The following is a 16,541-nucleotide window of genomic DNA, read 5'->3' on the forward strand; positions in this document are numbered from 1 at the left end:
GTTTCAAAAAGCTAAAAGAACCCCAAGTGCCGAAAAGCAAGAAAACAGGAACTGAGAACTACAAACCACAATCAAATGAATTCTAACAATACCATAACCATGCAGAAACCTTATTTTCTTTCATCTAGCCTTTTATTTTGATTTTTTCCCCTTTAACTCAAATTAGCCTCACCTAGAGCCCTGATTTACCCACCTCACTCTCCCTTGCTTAATCATTAAGCCTCCGGGACAATGAGGTCTGGTCAGCATCCAGAATCTTGGTCTTAGAAACAAGGTCCTGGGTCTACTGACAACTAAGACACAGTTTTCAATCAAACTCAACATAATATGCTGGCCTTGGTTGTGTTTTAGCTCTGGACCTAGGAAAGCAGAACAAACACACAAAACAAATCCTTGCAAAATTGGACACAGCAACTCCATGGCAGATGTCAGGACCAGATGCAATGATCAATTACCCCTATCCTAGCACCAACCAATCAGTAGAGACCATGACCTTAAATCTACTAGTCACCATGACCAATTGATTTTTTCCCTATATAATCCATCCCCTGGAAGCCATTAGGAAGCCAGATATTTGAGCATGAACTACCTGTGACTCCAGGCATGGTGCCATCTCCTTAATAAATCTTTACTTTCTTGGCTGCAAACTCCTGTTCATGTCTTATTAAACTTTCACGTGCACAGGCAAATGGACCCCTTCAGTCCTTCATTCCAGTAACAATACCAAGAATGAACTTGGAAGGACCCTGAGCTCCAGATAAAAGTTCAGCCAGGGTGACACCTTGATTTTGGTCTTATGAGGCTCTGAGCAGAGAACTCAGTTATGCTGTGTCCATATTCTGGACCTACAGAACCTGTGAACTAATAAATAGATATTGTTTTAAGCTATTTAACTCATGGAAAGCAGTAGAAAATTAATGTGTCTAACCTTAAAAACACATCTATAGTATAGTTGGAGAAATTTTAAAAAGCTTGAAGGAAACTTGTTGAAACGAATAAAATACTTTATTTTTTATTTTTTTAAAATGTTTTTATTGATTCAGAGAATAGAAGGGAGAGGGAGAGAGAGATAGAAACAGTGATAGGCTGCTCCTGCATGTCCCCTACTGGGGATCAAGTCTGACTGGGAATTGAACCGGAGACCTCCTGGTGCATTGAACGATGCTCAACCAACTGAGCCACACCAGCCGGGCTAAAAGACTTTCTTATAAAGGGTATGTGATATGCTAATTAGCTTGATTGGAGCAATTATTTGACTGTGTATACATACATTGAAAGATCACATTGCACACCTTAAATATACATATATTTTTGTCAATTATATTTCAGTGAAGCTGGAAAAAATAATATTTTATGAAAAACAAACAAATTATAGTGATCTTAAAAGACTATCCCAATAAACTAATCTGATCAAACAATAAAAAATATGGGGGGGAAAGTGCATGAGAAGTAAATTTAACCATGTACCTTCTTTTGAGACTGAATAAAAGCTCATCTTCCCTTAATAACTAACAGGCCAGTAAAACAGACCATTTAATATCAATATGTGACATAAACATCAGTCAACAGTGCTGATAACTGAATATGAGTACTGTATTAAATGCAACAATGATTTGCAGCCCCATTCATTAATGGTTTCAATTTTTGTATTGTTTGAAATAAGATTTTTTTCTCTCTCTTCGCTTTCGATTTTCACACCTTCAATGTCTATTTGGAAGTTTAGTACAGAGATCAAAGACCTTTCCCAAAGGACTGGTAACAACACTGTCATCATCAAAATATCTCAGATTTATAAATTCTCCCAGTTCTGAAGCTTTTCATTTAAAAAACAAATTCCAAACCCAAGTCCTACTCTCTTATTTTTTATCAATTTGTGATTGTGACAATTACTTTATAAATTCTGTTTACTTGACTCTCAAAACATGTGTAGAGTAGGTCTCACTTTAACTATCTCTGGAGCCAGAATGAATTTTTAACGTATGAAAAATTTAAAAATGCTATAGAAATGCAGGATGTGACATAATGTTATTTTGTGTGGTGTTTTTTTCTTGAAGAGCTGGAAACTGGTTTCCTAACACTTACTCTTTTCTGTGACCCTTTTCTTACCCCTGGTGTCTGAGGCATTCTTATGGCCTATGTTGAAGATAAACTCTGAAAAAGCAACATTTAGCCCTAACCGGTTTGGGTCAGTGAAATAGAGCGTTGGCCTGCGGGCTGAAAGGTCCCAGGTTCGATTCTGGTCAAGGGCATGTATCTTTGTTGCAGGCACATCCCCAGTAGGAGGTGTGCAGGAGGCAGCTGATCAATGTTTCTCTCTCGTTGATGTTTCTAACTCTCCCTCTCCCTTCCTCTCTGTAAAAAAAATCAATAAAATATATTTTTTAAGAGACACCACATTTATAAAGTTTTAAAAGGGAGTACAAATTGAAAGTAGAATCTGTCTTAGATTGGCACAAGGGATAATATTTCAGGGGCAAAATAGCACAATGGAGGTCTTTGAATGATGAAGTACCTTAGGCTATGCCTTAGGGACTCTGCACAACCTGAACACACAACTTACTGCCTACGCATGGAAAACAGTAGCTGCACCTCATGACCTGTGTTTCAGAGGCAGTGCAATTTTTTGATAAGTCAAATGCACGATTCCATGAAAGTCCAAAAGCTTTCACTGTTACACGTAAAATCACTTGGCCAGCTTCCTAATGTTGAGTGCAGTTTTACACAGAAGAGTTTTATGGGCTTCCTCTGTTTGCTTCAGCCTTTCACATTTAATTACATTCTCATTATGAAACTAAGTAAAGATTAGAAAGTTCAAATAACTGATTTTCTCTTTGTCTTTGTCAGAGACATTTATCCTGTTTGCTAAAGATACTTCTCACATTGCAACAAGGCAGAATTGTAATCAAATATCAGCAGTTGTGTCCTCTTAGCCTAGGATATGTGTTTATTTTTATATTTTGATTTACTTGTTTTCTTTAAAGTTGTTTCACTATAAATTGATTAAAGCAGTTTCTTCTAATCTACTTTCCAAGGATACTAAAAGCTCTGGAGGTTTATATTCATATTTTTTCTTGAGCTAGAGTTACCTTTTAAGAATATCTTTATCCCAACAGATATTGAGGTCCCCCCTCCCCTTTTGGGGGTCTGGGCTGATTTACAAGTCTTCACAGAATAAAAGTGTATCCTTGTTGAGTCATTTCAACCTTCACTAACATCCTCATTTCCATTTAGAAATGTGACAATTGATTTCTATTGTATTCAAATAAATGATTGCTACCTCAAGAATTAATATTTTCCAAATGCTAATCTTTTAGTGAAATGAAAGTGCTCTTTAGCAATTCTATTCATTGGGTGTGGTAAAAATGATTTTTTAAAGCAACTTGGCATCTAATAGTTCCACATGTTAATTCATTTGGTTCTCTACCTTCTAGCCTTATTAAGGGAAACTACTTAAGATTTGATTAATTCCAATGGTTCAAAGAGTGTTTTTTTTTAACAGTATTTTCCAGTAGAATTGAAACAAGCGGACAATATAGAAGGAAAGACAGTGAATGTCCTTTTGTCTCTCTGCTTAACTTACCAGTAGACACTGTAGTAATTTTCTACTAGTGTACACTTTAGGTAGCTTAAAACTACACACATTTCTTATCTCAAGGTTTCTGCAGGCCAGGCTTGGCTTAACTGGGAGCTCTGCTTACAGTCTCACAAGGCTGCCTTCAAAGTGTCAGCTGGGCTGAGTTCTCACTGGTCCTTGGGATCTTTTCCCAAGGTCACTCAGTTGTTGGCAGAACTCAGATCCTTGCAGCTATAGGACGAAAGCCCTTAGCTCCTAGAGGCCATCCCTCTCCATTTTCAGTCCACACATGGCTGTTTGCTTCCTTAAGGCCAGCAAGAGAAGCTCTCTCTCTCAAAGAGGGCGCCAGTTCCTTTCAAGACTCATCTGACTAGGTCAGGCCCACCAAGGGTCATTTCCCTTTTACTTCAAAGTCAGCGATTAGAGGCACTAAGAGCATTTGCAAAACATTTCCATGGTTTTGACATCTAACATAAAATAGCATAATTATGGGGGTGATATCCATTGTATTCTCAGATCCCACCCAAACTAAAGGGGAAGGGGTTAATAAATAAGGACACAGATCATCAGGGGTCAATGTCGAATTCTGCATATGCCACAGGTCCTAAACCCAATTTTATTGAACCAGTTTGCTACATTCTATTTTCTAGACCTCTCCACAAGCTCTTCAGCTACAGCCCCAAAGCTTAGATAAATCCCAGAATTACCAACTCTGAGGCCCTCCTTGGGATAGCCAAGTCTCTCCCTAGGGATTTGCCATATTACTTTCCCGACCTTTTCTCCTTACACTTATGCTGGACTTCTTAAAAATAGCGTGTGTACTGCTTTGTCTTTGCAAGGCTATCAAAATTAGAAATCTATAAAGTGACATGTATCATAAGCACTGGTAAATCTAAACTGTTCTTGTTGCCTGGCTGGTGTTGCTCAGTGGTTGAGCTCAACCCGTGCATGAATCAGGAAGTCACAGTTCAATTCCTGGTCAGGGCAAATGCCTGGATTTCAGGCTCGATCCCCAGTAGGGGGCATGCAGGAGGCAGCCGATTGACCATTCTCTCTTATTACTGATGTCTCTATCTATCTCTTCTTCTCCCTTTCTCTCTCTGAAATCAATAAAAACATATTAAAAAAAATAAAATGTTTTGTCTTTGCTAATGAAATGTTAAGGACAGTTCCTTATTTTCATGTAAAAAGTTAAAATGTAATCTTGCTCAGTTTTTTCCATTACTGATATGCTACATGAATGTGTTTCAAGAGCAATAATTAACCATTTAAGATGTTTTGTCCTTTCACTGTATTGATTTCCTGGTGCATGTGATAGAGTAAAAAGGAAAACCTTTGACTTCCTCTATTCTCAAATCTGGCTGTGGTATAATCAGTAGCATTTCTCAATTAGCAAGGTTTCGTTAAACCGTGAGAAAAATGAAGCTTGGCCGGGGATAGCCTTCTCAGTCTTTTCCCAGCCCCCACAGTTCTATAATCCTTACTCCAACCTGAAAATATTGTTCTCAGAAACACTTTCCTTTAACATTTGACACATCAGACTCACAGGGTAGACTGAGATTCCCTTACTCTACTCGATGCTTTCTAACATTGTTATTAGTAGAAACACAATAGACTAGTTCACATGGATCACTTTTTTTGAGGATTTAAATTTGTTCTGAGTATTTGAAGAGAAGCAACTGTCCTCTGTAGTGGACTGACATGGGTTTTCCCCAAGATATGGCCAAGTTCTAAACCCCGGTACCTGTGAATGTGACGTTATTTGGAAATGGGGTTTTTATAGGTGCAGTCTCGGGTGCTACTGGTCATTCTCCTTGAGGTGAGATCATCCTGGTTTTAGGGCGAGCCTAACTACACTGACTAATGTCCTTCAGAGAGACAGACGAGAAAGACTGGCGACATGAAGACACAGAGAGGAGTGCCACCACGTGAAGATGGAAGCAGAGATCAGAGCAGGGGTCCTCAAACTTTTTAAACAGGAGGCCAGTTCACTGTCCCTCAGACCGTTGGAGGGCCGGACTATAGTTTAAAAAAAAACTATGAACAAATTCCTATGCACACTGCACATATCTTATTTTGAAATAAAAAAACAAAGCGGGAACAAATACAATATTTGTTTTTGCATGTGGCCCACGGGCCATAGTTTGAGGACCCCTGGATCAGAGTGATGCTGCCACCATCCAAGGAATGCCTGGAGCAACCAGCAGCAAAAGGCAAGGAAGAATTCTCCTCGAGAGCCTTTAATGGGAGTGTTTCCCTACCACATCTTGATTTCTTGATTCCTGAACCTCAGAACTGTGAAATAATAAACTTCTGTTGTTTTAAGCTTTATACTAATTTGTTAAAGCAGCCCTAGGAAATTAAAATATCCTCTATAATACAAATTTTAAGTTCAATTATAGGGAATTACTATCACCAAATATATCTACAAAGATTGTTCTTATTTTTCTAGCAATACAAATAATCATGTCAAGACATTACACTCAACATATGATAGATAATAATATAGTCATGAAAGGCCCAATCAAATCCTATATAATAAAGAGGTAATATGCAAATTGACCCTCATGCCCTTGCACAAGATGGCCACCCCCATGTGGTCAAAGATGGCCACCACAGGATGACCAGCAGGGGAGGACAGTTGTGGGTGATCAGGGCAGCAGGGGAGGGCTGCCAGGCCTGCAGGAGAGGGCAGTTGGAGGCGATCGGGCAGGCAGGAGAGCAGTTAGGTGTCAATCAGGCTGGCAGGGGAATGGTTAGGAGGTGATCAGGCTGGAAGGCAGGCGAGCAGTTGAGAGCCAGCAGTCCCGGATTGTGAGAGGAATGTCCGACAGCCGGTTTAGGCCCGATCCCACAGGCATCGGGCCTAAATCGGCAGTTGAACATCCCCCAAGGGCTGAGCTGAGGGACACCTCCCCCTCCCAGTGCACGAATTTTATGTACCGGGCCTCTAGTTAAAATATAAATGGCATTTTTCTAATAATAACTAGACATGACAATTGTCATAGGGCTGCCAGATAAAATATGGAACTTGTTTAAAAAGGTAATGCACTATTTATCTGAAATGCAAATTTAATTAGGCATCCTGTATTTTTATTTGCTACATCTGGAGCCCTACAATTTCAGCAGAAAAATTTCAGATCTCAAAGTCACACAGCTAATATAATACTGAGCTTGGCTTTGAAACTATGTGTGTCAGAGTCCCCAAACCATGTGCTTTCTACTCCCCTAGGCTTCTTAAAGCTGAAATGATAAAACAGGAAAAGGCAGAACCATCCCAAGAAGCCATCTGGTTATTGTTCTGCAAAACAGGTTATAAAAATGGAAGAACAATGACCAGTTTTGACTGCTAAGCCAAATTCAATGTCTATTATCTTTGAAGGAAGATTCTGGCTATGCAAAGTTCAAGCAATGATCATGAGGATGGAAATGAGTATTTTTCTTTCACTATTCTGTGCAGGGGTAATACAGAACACAGGGGTCATAGGATTTTGGTTTTGCTGGGCAGTAGGTGAAGGCATCAATGTAATGAACGATAAAAATGTATAATTTCTGCTAATTATAATAGTAATACAATATTTCTTCTTATATTCACCTTTTTCCAAAATCCACTTGGCTTCCAGGTACCATCAGCCTTAAAAATCTCAATAGCTTCTTAATCTTCACCAGGGGATATACATTTTTATTGATTTTAGAGAGAGAGAGAATGAGAGAGAAACATCTAAGTGAGAGAGAAACACTGATCAGTAGACTAGGGATTAAACTTGCAACCTAGGTATGTGCCCTGAGCAGGAATCGAACCTGAAACATTTTTGGTGTACAGGACGATGCTCCAACCAACGGAGCCACTTGGCCAGGGCTCTATAGTTGTTGTTTTTAACCTCCTCATAAATGAATATCAGGTGCTACTGGTCATTCTCCCGAACCACCTTTTCCACATCCATAATTCTGGTTCAGACCCTCAAAACTATTGCTCCTACATCCCTGTGGTGCTTCCTGACTGATTTTATCGCTTCAAACTATTAATCTGCATCTAGTTATCCTGTATGTATATACTCACAGGTCTGAAGTGTTCCAGCTACATAAGCATATGCTTAACACATTTGTTTTTCACAGGTGTGTCTAAAATGAATTTTAATCAATCTCAAACTTAATTCAGGTTGTTTCCTGTGTTTAATTTCTCTTCTCATATCAACCCAATAAAAAATTTCATGAATTCCAGGCAAGTAAGTAACTTAGTGACGTTGGATCAGAGTTTGCATTTTAAACACTTTGGGATATTCTTCATTTCCACACAGTAATATTTTTCTTAAGAACATGGCTCTCTCTTTCTACCTTAACACAATTCCTATTTTTATCTCTAGAGAATAATTTGCTCCTTTAAGAAAGGGAGAGGTGCATGCACAGTGCCATCCAGACTTAAAACTGTGGAACAAGATTGAGCAAACGGTAGCTGCTACTCAGCTCAGACAACTGGCATCATATCTTGCCAGAGTTGCCTGATGTCTTCTCACAATTACAATGGCTTTATGCATCATGACAGAATCCTACAAATGTAATGTGCCTTTCTCAGTACATCACATCAGCAGGTCCATGGTATCTGTCTGCCTCATTCTGCTGATTTTGTCTTTAACTACTTGCTAAAGGTGGTGTCTTCCAAGTTTCTCCACTGTAAGTTATTATTTTCCTCTTTGTAGTTCACACATATTTAGTGGAAAAGTACTTTGAAATGATGCAAATACCTGTATTCATCGTAATTTTGCACCTACAAATTTAGCATCAATTGGTGATTTTTGCTACAACTGTTACTGCATTGTTTGTTAAAAGGCAGTTTTCTATTTCTATTTACCCTTCTACATTTACTCATTGCAATTCTAACCAAACAAAAGCTGTGCCTTCTCACCCATTTATTTATTCAATTATTGATTTACTAGTAAGAAGACATAGATATTTCTATTATTCTATGATTTATAATCTATTGCTGCCATTATTTATTTTGTTGCCAAAATTGTTCCAGCTCTAGTCATTAGGAGCTCCTTTAATTTGGCTCCTATATCATTTTGACATTCTGCCATCAATTTTTGAGTACTTCCCTACTCTCTGGCTTTGCAAAATGTTCCAGGCTCATCTTGTACTTTTGCTGCCCTACATCTGCAACCAACCATTTCTCCAGGAGCCCTGTTTACTTTTATTGGGAAAACTGTATTTAGAAACCAAGATCTGGGCCAAAGATGTGTTGATTACACCTTTATAACTGCTCTGAGGGCCTCCCAGGAGACAGATCTAGGAAAATACAATATACTACACACACACACACACACGCACAAGTGAACACACACACACACACACACACACACACCCCTCTGTCCATTTTAATTGTTACCTATACCTCTATTAAAAACCACAAAGTTCATCCCAGCTTTCCCCTATTGTATATTGTTTTTAAATATATTTTTATTGATTTTTCAAGAGGAAGAGGGAAGGAGAGAGATAGAAACATCAATGATGAGAGAAAATCAGTGACTGGCTGCCTCCTGCATGTCCCACACAGGGGATTGAGCTCACAACCTGGGAATGTGTCCTGACCAGGAACTGAACCATGACCACCCTAATTCAAAGATCAACACTCAATCACTGAGCCATGCTGGCAGGGACCCCTGTTGTATATTGTAACTTCTTTCTCCAACAGTGAGAAACCTGACACTCATCTACAATACATTTATAACACATTTGCTCATTTTCAGCATACACAATAAGTAGCTTTAGAATTGATACTCATGCTCTAGAGTACATTATTTGTGCATAGTTCTTTTTCTCTTGAGTTTTACAGTGTATAATTAAAATACTGTTTTACATAATAACTTATATCAATCATCTTATTCCCCATCCTCTTGAGGTGTAGTTATAGTTATATTCCATTTTGGGTTCCTCCCACATCATAGCTTGATTTCATTTATTCATTCATTCAGTCAGTCAGTCATTCAGTCAGTCAGTGCTGAACAATCAACTGGATTAAAGAGAACTATGTAAGAATATTTTCTCAGAGAAATGTACCTTCCTCATTTTACCCCATTCCCATTTCCATTCTTGACACCAGTTCTTACCTATATTATATATGCTACCAGTCTCATTAGTTTTTGGAGTTTACTTCTGATAAATCTTTTTGAACGAGTGAGCAGATAATACATAATTTCTTACACTCATTTCTTACCTGAAATATTACAAATTGTCAATACTCTTTTGCACTTTACCTTTGCAATTAATTATATATCCTGTAACTATTTCCATATCAATTCTTGGAGGTTTTCCTTATTCTTTGTTTTACAGCTACATAGTATTTCATCATGTGGATGCACCATGGTTTATTTGGTCACCTCTCCTACTAATGGGTATTTTATAATTGCAAACAATCCTATATAATAAAATGCTAAGTGTCCAGTTGTCCGGTCGTCTGTTCAACCAATCAACTGCTCACTATGACGTGCACTGACCACCAGGGGGCAGATGCTCCGACTGATAGGTTAGCTTGCTGCTGGGGTCTGGCTGATCAGAACTGAGCAAGATGGGCCTGACATGCCCTGGAGCCCTCCTGCAATCCCTCCCTGGTTGGCCAACCTCCTGTGCCCCTCCCCTGCCCCAGTCATGCACCAGTGTGGTCCCTCGGCCTGGCCTGCACCCTCTCACAATCTGGGACCCCTTGGGGGATGTTGGAGAGCCAGTTTTGGCCAGATCCTGCAGGCCAGGCCAAGGAACCTCACTGGTGCACAAATTCATGCACTGGGCCTCTAGTGCTGTAATAAATAATGTGTGCATATGTATTTACTAGTGTTGGGAAGACACATCAAGGATGAAAAATTTGATCTCCTGATGTCTGGTTCAATTCTGTTTTAGATGAAATGATGCTATATAATGGAATGAAGAATACTCTAAATACTAAAAAATATATATAAATATAGCAGAATAAAACCATGTTAATAGCATTATTTTCTTTCTCTATATAATTATAGCTTATTTTGAGACAAGAAGTTAAAAAGTCAATAAATATTTGTCCTCAGTTATTAAGTCAAATGGTTAATTTTCAAAATTTCCCCCATGTGTTTAAATTTTAACAATTCTAATCATACCTTCATTCATTAAGAATGTCTGATATTTACTAGTTTTTCCTTAAAAACTAAATCCATTATTTGTATAGTTTCTAGTGTAAAAACATTATTATATTATTTTTTCTATTTTATTCTTACAGAGGCAGGAGCTAAAAGTACAAACTATTGTCCTTATTTGGTTCCTTCCACTCCCTAGGTCTGGATCTCAATAGGGATGGATGAGAAAAAGAAAATCATGTAACGCCGGAGTGCTCTCCAGGTGCTCTGACAATGAGTTGGAGGCTTAGGGACTCTCCTCCATTCCAGTGCGAGGAGTTAGACCAGATTCAGTTTCCTCTGGGATTCTGGGCCCTTGGGGCCCTCAGCTCTCCACATTCTAAATAGCTGATATTTGGAAATGTGCAAAGGGTGCAATACTGTCTGTATAGGGTCTATCTCTGGTCCTGCCTCTAATTTTGGGTTCAAGAAGCCCAGGCTAGTTCATCAGATTGCCTTGGGATTTGGAATCCAGGAACTAAGGATTCCAAATGCCTTGTCTTTTCCTTCATTATAGCCTGCAAAGACCTGTTTAAGCCACCATGAGACTACTGTCAGATCCAACTAAGTCTCAGAAAATTGCTTGCTGGGAATCACCAAAGTTTTGGTGAGATGCTAGTTCTGGTTTCTGCAAGTTTAGCTGATTCAACTGAGCAAATCAATGCAGCAAAATGAATGTCAGGCCTGTCAACAGTGACTTCTGTATGGCTTCAAATATTTGTCTCACTTATTTCACCAACTGTGTCACTAATTACATATAACTCAGAGTCTAATTTCTCAGCAGTTTTGTAGGGATTTTGCTGTCTGGATTGGGTCCAGTTCAGAGTTGCAAACTTGCATCATAACCTCTTCCTGTGGTCACAGGAGTCAGATAACATTTCAAACCATATCACTGGACCCAACCTTCTAAAAATTATAATATTATAGTTAATTTATTTGAACTTAAGCAACCATTAAAAAGAATTTTGTCAAAAACACACAGAATAAACTTCCAAGTGATGTTCTTCTTATGACCTTACCTCCTCGATCTCGGGCAGCTAAACTTTGACCCTTTCTTAATGTAATATCCAATTGGTACATTCCGGGATCGGCCAGAGGGACATCTGCATTACTGGTTCCAGAAGTATTTATTTTCTGGAAAACAAGAAGTATACAAAATATTAAAATAATTATCTTTCTTCTCTTTCCTCCAAAGGGGGGCCATATAGAGTTTAACTCAAACTATAAGAATTAGCCAATATAATTTGTGAATTCACACAGCATCATAATCACCCAGTTCTCTGAAGGTTTTAAAATTCATGAAATTCTTCAGACTCAATAAAAAATGGCAGTTATAGGAATCCCTGTATTAATTCAAATTAAAAATAACAAATGCAATATGAAAAACATTTTCCAGGGAAAGCCCCACATAATTCAACTAAGAAGAACTAACATAGGAATAGTTTCTGAAGTAAAAATACAATCAATGATGAATAGAGAATAAAGGTATGCAAGAGCAGTTAATTTCCACATAACTGAGCTGAAAATTAAAATGATTCATTCAGGTGACTTTGTTGACTCCTTTATCTATGCAAAAGGGCTCAATCTGGTAAATTACATACTTTTATTTTGGCCCCAACATGAAATATGATATAATTATATACAAATAAATTCACGTAGCATTTGATAGTATTTGCAAGCAAATAATATAAATATAGAGACAATATCTAGTGCTGTTTTCTATGGAATAAAAGTGCACAAGCTATTGCTAGAACTAAAAATCTTTTCAAGGCTACTTCTATAGAATATCAACAAAATACTCTGTTTATTTAATAGTCATTGAGTTACAAATACACTTGAAGAGGCATAACTATCTTTAATAATAAAAGACTAATATGCTAAGTGTTCGGTTATCCGCTCAGCCGTTCAACCAACCTAAGTGTTCTCAACTGCTTGCTATGACATGCACTAACCGCCAGGTGGCAGATGCTCTGACTGGTAGGTTAGTTTGCTGAGGGGACTGGGCCAATTGGGACTGAGTGAGACAGATTGGACACGCGCGGGAGCCCTCTTGTGGTCCCTCTCTGGCTGGCCAACCTCCTCCATCCCTCCCTGGACCCAATCGTGCACTGGTGGGGTCCCTTGGCCTGGCCTGTGCCCTCTTGCAATCTGGGACCCCTTGGGAGATGTTGGAGAGCCAGTTTCGGCCCAATCCTGCAGGCCAGGCTGAAGGACCCCACTGGTGCACAAATTCATGCACTAGGCCTCTAGTATTAAAATAACACAAAAGAAATATATAGTAAAAATTGTACAGGTCACAGTTTATACTTTTTGTCAATCTGATATAGCAGGAAAAATTACTTTTTCACATGTTGAGATGATTTTAAATTATAAATTTATTTTCCAATTAAAAAATAAATGTTCTTTTGTTTTGGAATAGTATGCTTAGATAAGGTAAAATATTAGACACCAGACTGATTCTTTCAGTTCCAAAATTTACATGAAATACAACTATAAAGCATCATTTTGTTTGAGGTTTTAAGACTAAGATAAAGAAGCTTTCCTATAGAAACAATTATCATTTAAAATTAGAAACAGTGCAACTCTAACAACTCAAACTCATCATTTCTCCTCTGGTAACAATAAAAAAGAATTCACTCCTTCTCATGATATCTCTGTTTCTATGAATGACAGAATTTTCCCGCAGTTACTCAGGCTAGAAATTGATGAGCTAGCCTAGATTTCTTCATTTCCCTTTCCACCACATTCAAATAGTTGCCAAATTCCATCCACTCTATTTCCATATTACATCCTGCAGTTGCCTTTGTCTTTTATTTCCCTGTTACCACTAATTTGGATCACATCTTCAAGCAACAGAGGAGCAAAAGGTAAAATGATTGCCTTGCTCTTCTGGCAGACATCTAATTGTCCCACCTTCTTAGGGTTACTTAGGATAATAATATCCTTCCACACCTTTATTTGTCTTCTTATATAAACAAATATATATACATATAGGTTTATTTTTTGTGGTTGAGTTTTCAGCTTTTGTTTGTTGCTAACAAAGAGCATATTTGTCTATTATTTTATAATTTATTTAATTTTAAAATATCATGGAATTTTTCTGGTCTACACACAGATTTATCTACTTTTCTCTTACATACATCATTTTTTCACAGTGTAGGAATACCATAATTTCTTTAATTATATCCCTACTGGTGAATTTGAGTTGGTTTCACTATATGCCACTACACAGACTTGGGCTTTTATTTTTTTAGAACATAAAATCTTCCCCAAAAGATTTAAATACTTCATACTCCTATTGAAAGTTATGAGTGCCTATTTCCCACGTCCTAGCCGCATAGGATGTTACTAATTTTCAAGGTTCGTGGGAAAAAACTGTTATCTTCCTTTATATAGATTTCCTGAACTATGATAAGGTGTCTGGAAACTAGTGTAAACAGCAAGAGAGGAACAGCTAGCTGTTCACTGGGCCACACAGAAGATGCCAACCAGGGGCGTCTGAACTACTTTTCAAAGAAAAGTTTGTATGTGGGTCCAATTAATAAGCAAAATTAAAATCCAACAAACATTTGTTTAACTTCAAGTATGTTCTAAGGCTTTCACTAGGTTCTTTCATATACATTACTTCAAAATAAACAAATCTATTAATAAATGTTAGGTTAGAGAGAGCCCAGGATCAGATACATGCAGATGTGTGACGAGATAATGGACTCCCCATTTCTCACAGATCAGCATGCCAGATACAGATACTGGCTTCTCTCTGAATCAACATGACCCCCACACAGATACTAACTCCTTCCTGAATACCCCTGCTGACCCCCTGCAGCGGGAACTTCCTCAGCTGAATACCTCAGCTCATGTCCCCGCCCCTCACCCAACCGCAGTATAAAAAAAGCGCTCCCCCCCCACCCCCCGTTGGCGTTAATCCACGTGCCCTGTCTTTGGGGTCCGTGGGTCTCCCAGGGATGCGATAAACCTTTTCTCTTCTTTTCTTTTCTCTTCTTTTTTCTTTTCTTTTCTTTTCTTATATTAAATGTAGATAGATTTACTTCTTTCTAAAACCAGAATAAAATCTATAGGAAAGGAGACATTTTTTAACCCACCCTGCATCCTCCTCTAGTGTCTTGATAGGTATCTTACAGAAAAAATTGAATGCACAGATATCTGTATTTTTTTTTGTAGCTTTCATTGCTCTATTCAGTGCTACTTGAAGTCTAAAGTGAATAATTTATAGAGTACCTGGTTTTATATTTTAAAAATATATACATCTAATTTCATTATATTTATTTGGGTGATGTGTTAATAAAATTATACAGGTTTCAAGTGTACAATTCTATAATATATTATCTGTATATTATATTGTGTGCTCACCACCCAAAATCAAGTCTCCCTCCATCACCATATATTTGACTTTTTTTACCCTTATCTACCTTCCCACTTTATGGGCAAGTTAAGAAATTTCAAAGGTAATTCTAACTATACTAGATTTTTCACTTTTGAAAAATTTAGAATTTAACATCTTGTTAAACGATAACTTCACTGAATTTACATAAATTGGCTTTTTAAAGCCTGAATAATATTCCATTTGTGGCTTGGCTGGCATGGTTCAGTGGTTGAGTGTCACCCTATAAATCAGGAGGTCATGGTTTGATTCCCAGGCAGGGCACATGCCCAGATTGCAGGCTCGATCCCCAGTGTGGGGCATGCAGGAGGCGGCTGATCAATGATTCTCTCTCATCATTGATGTTTCCCTCTCTTCCTCCCCCTCCCTCTCTGAAATCAATAAAAATATTTTTTTAAAAAAATATTCCATTTGTGTGTATATTTATGTGTGCATTACATTTTATTTGACTATTCATCTGATGACAGCCGTTTACTTGTAGGTTCTTTCCATATCTTGCTTTGTGAATAATTCTGTAATGAATAGCAATGCAGCTATCTCTTCAAGGTACTGATTTAATTTCCTTTGGTTAAATGCTGCCTTGCCCCTCTGTTCTCCATGTCTTCCTACCTACTTTTCAAGGGCCATTTCATCAGCACTTTACATGCTTGTGTTTTATTTTTGTCCATTATCACATCCTATCACAAATTTATATTGGCCATGTTAGATTGTAAACTTTTAAAATCAGGGAATGGAGTTTTCAAGGATCAACTCAACAGAAATTGTGGTAGAGGCTATGAGGACAGAAATATGCCTTTAAGGACAAATGATCTCGCTGAGTAGACACATTCATGGGGATCTGTAACAAAGTTGGCTATTTCGTGGGCAGTTTGTTAACTTCTTCTGTACTGAAGTAAGGCATCCAATCTGTTTTAGCACGTTCTTTTGTGAGGAACCTAAGTATAACCTTAGAATCCTCTTCAGTACAACGCTTTATCTGTGGTAGGTAAACAGCGGCTCGCGAGCCACATGCGGCTCTTTGGCCCCTTGAGTGTGGCTCTTCCCAAACCTTAGGAGTACCCTAATTAAGTTAATAACAATGTACTTACCTATATAGTCTAAGTTTAAAAAATTTGGCTCTCAAAGAAATTTCAATTGTTGTACTGTTGATATTTGGCTCTGTTGACTAATGAGTTTGCCGACCACTGGTCTACGCTTTCTTATCTTTATTATCTGCCCTTCCCCTTCAACTCATTTCCATTTGACTTCTACTCACACTACCCCAAAGAAATGGTTCTAAATTATCCATGATCTTTATTTTGCCAAATCCCACAAACTTAAACTTATAAATATACTAGGGGCCCAGTGCACGAAATTAGTGCACTGGGTGTGTGTGGGGGGGGGCAGGGGGAGTGTCCCTCAGCCCAGCCTGCCCCCTCTTACATCC

General features: G+C 38.2%; 1 protein-coding gene across 11 annotated transcripts in view; it reads right to left on the reverse strand.

Moving 5' to 3' along the window:
- MCTP1 (multiple C2 and transmembrane domain containing 1) overlaps positions 1–16,541 on the reverse strand; it is a 422,223-nt gene that overhangs the window by 242,114 nt on the left and 163,568 nt on the right. For all 11 annotated transcript variants that reach the window (XM_015571629.1, XM_015571627.1, XM_015571631.1 and 8 more), the window contains exon 2: positions 11,733–11,847. In XM_015571629.1, the coding sequence (XP_015427115.1) occupies positions 11,733–11,793 (61 nt within the window). In that variant the 5' untranslated portion in view covers positions 11,794–11,847. The remainder of the gene's footprint in view (positions 1–11,732; positions 11,848–16,541) is intronic.

This window comes from Myotis davidii, unplaced genomic scaffold, assembly GCF_000327345.1.
Source record: "Myotis davidii unplaced genomic scaffold, ASM32734v1 scaffold44, whole genome shotgun sequence".
In the NCBI taxonomy this organism is placed as follows: Eukaryota; Metazoa; Chordata; class Mammalia; order Chiroptera; family Vespertilionidae; genus Myotis; species Myotis davidii.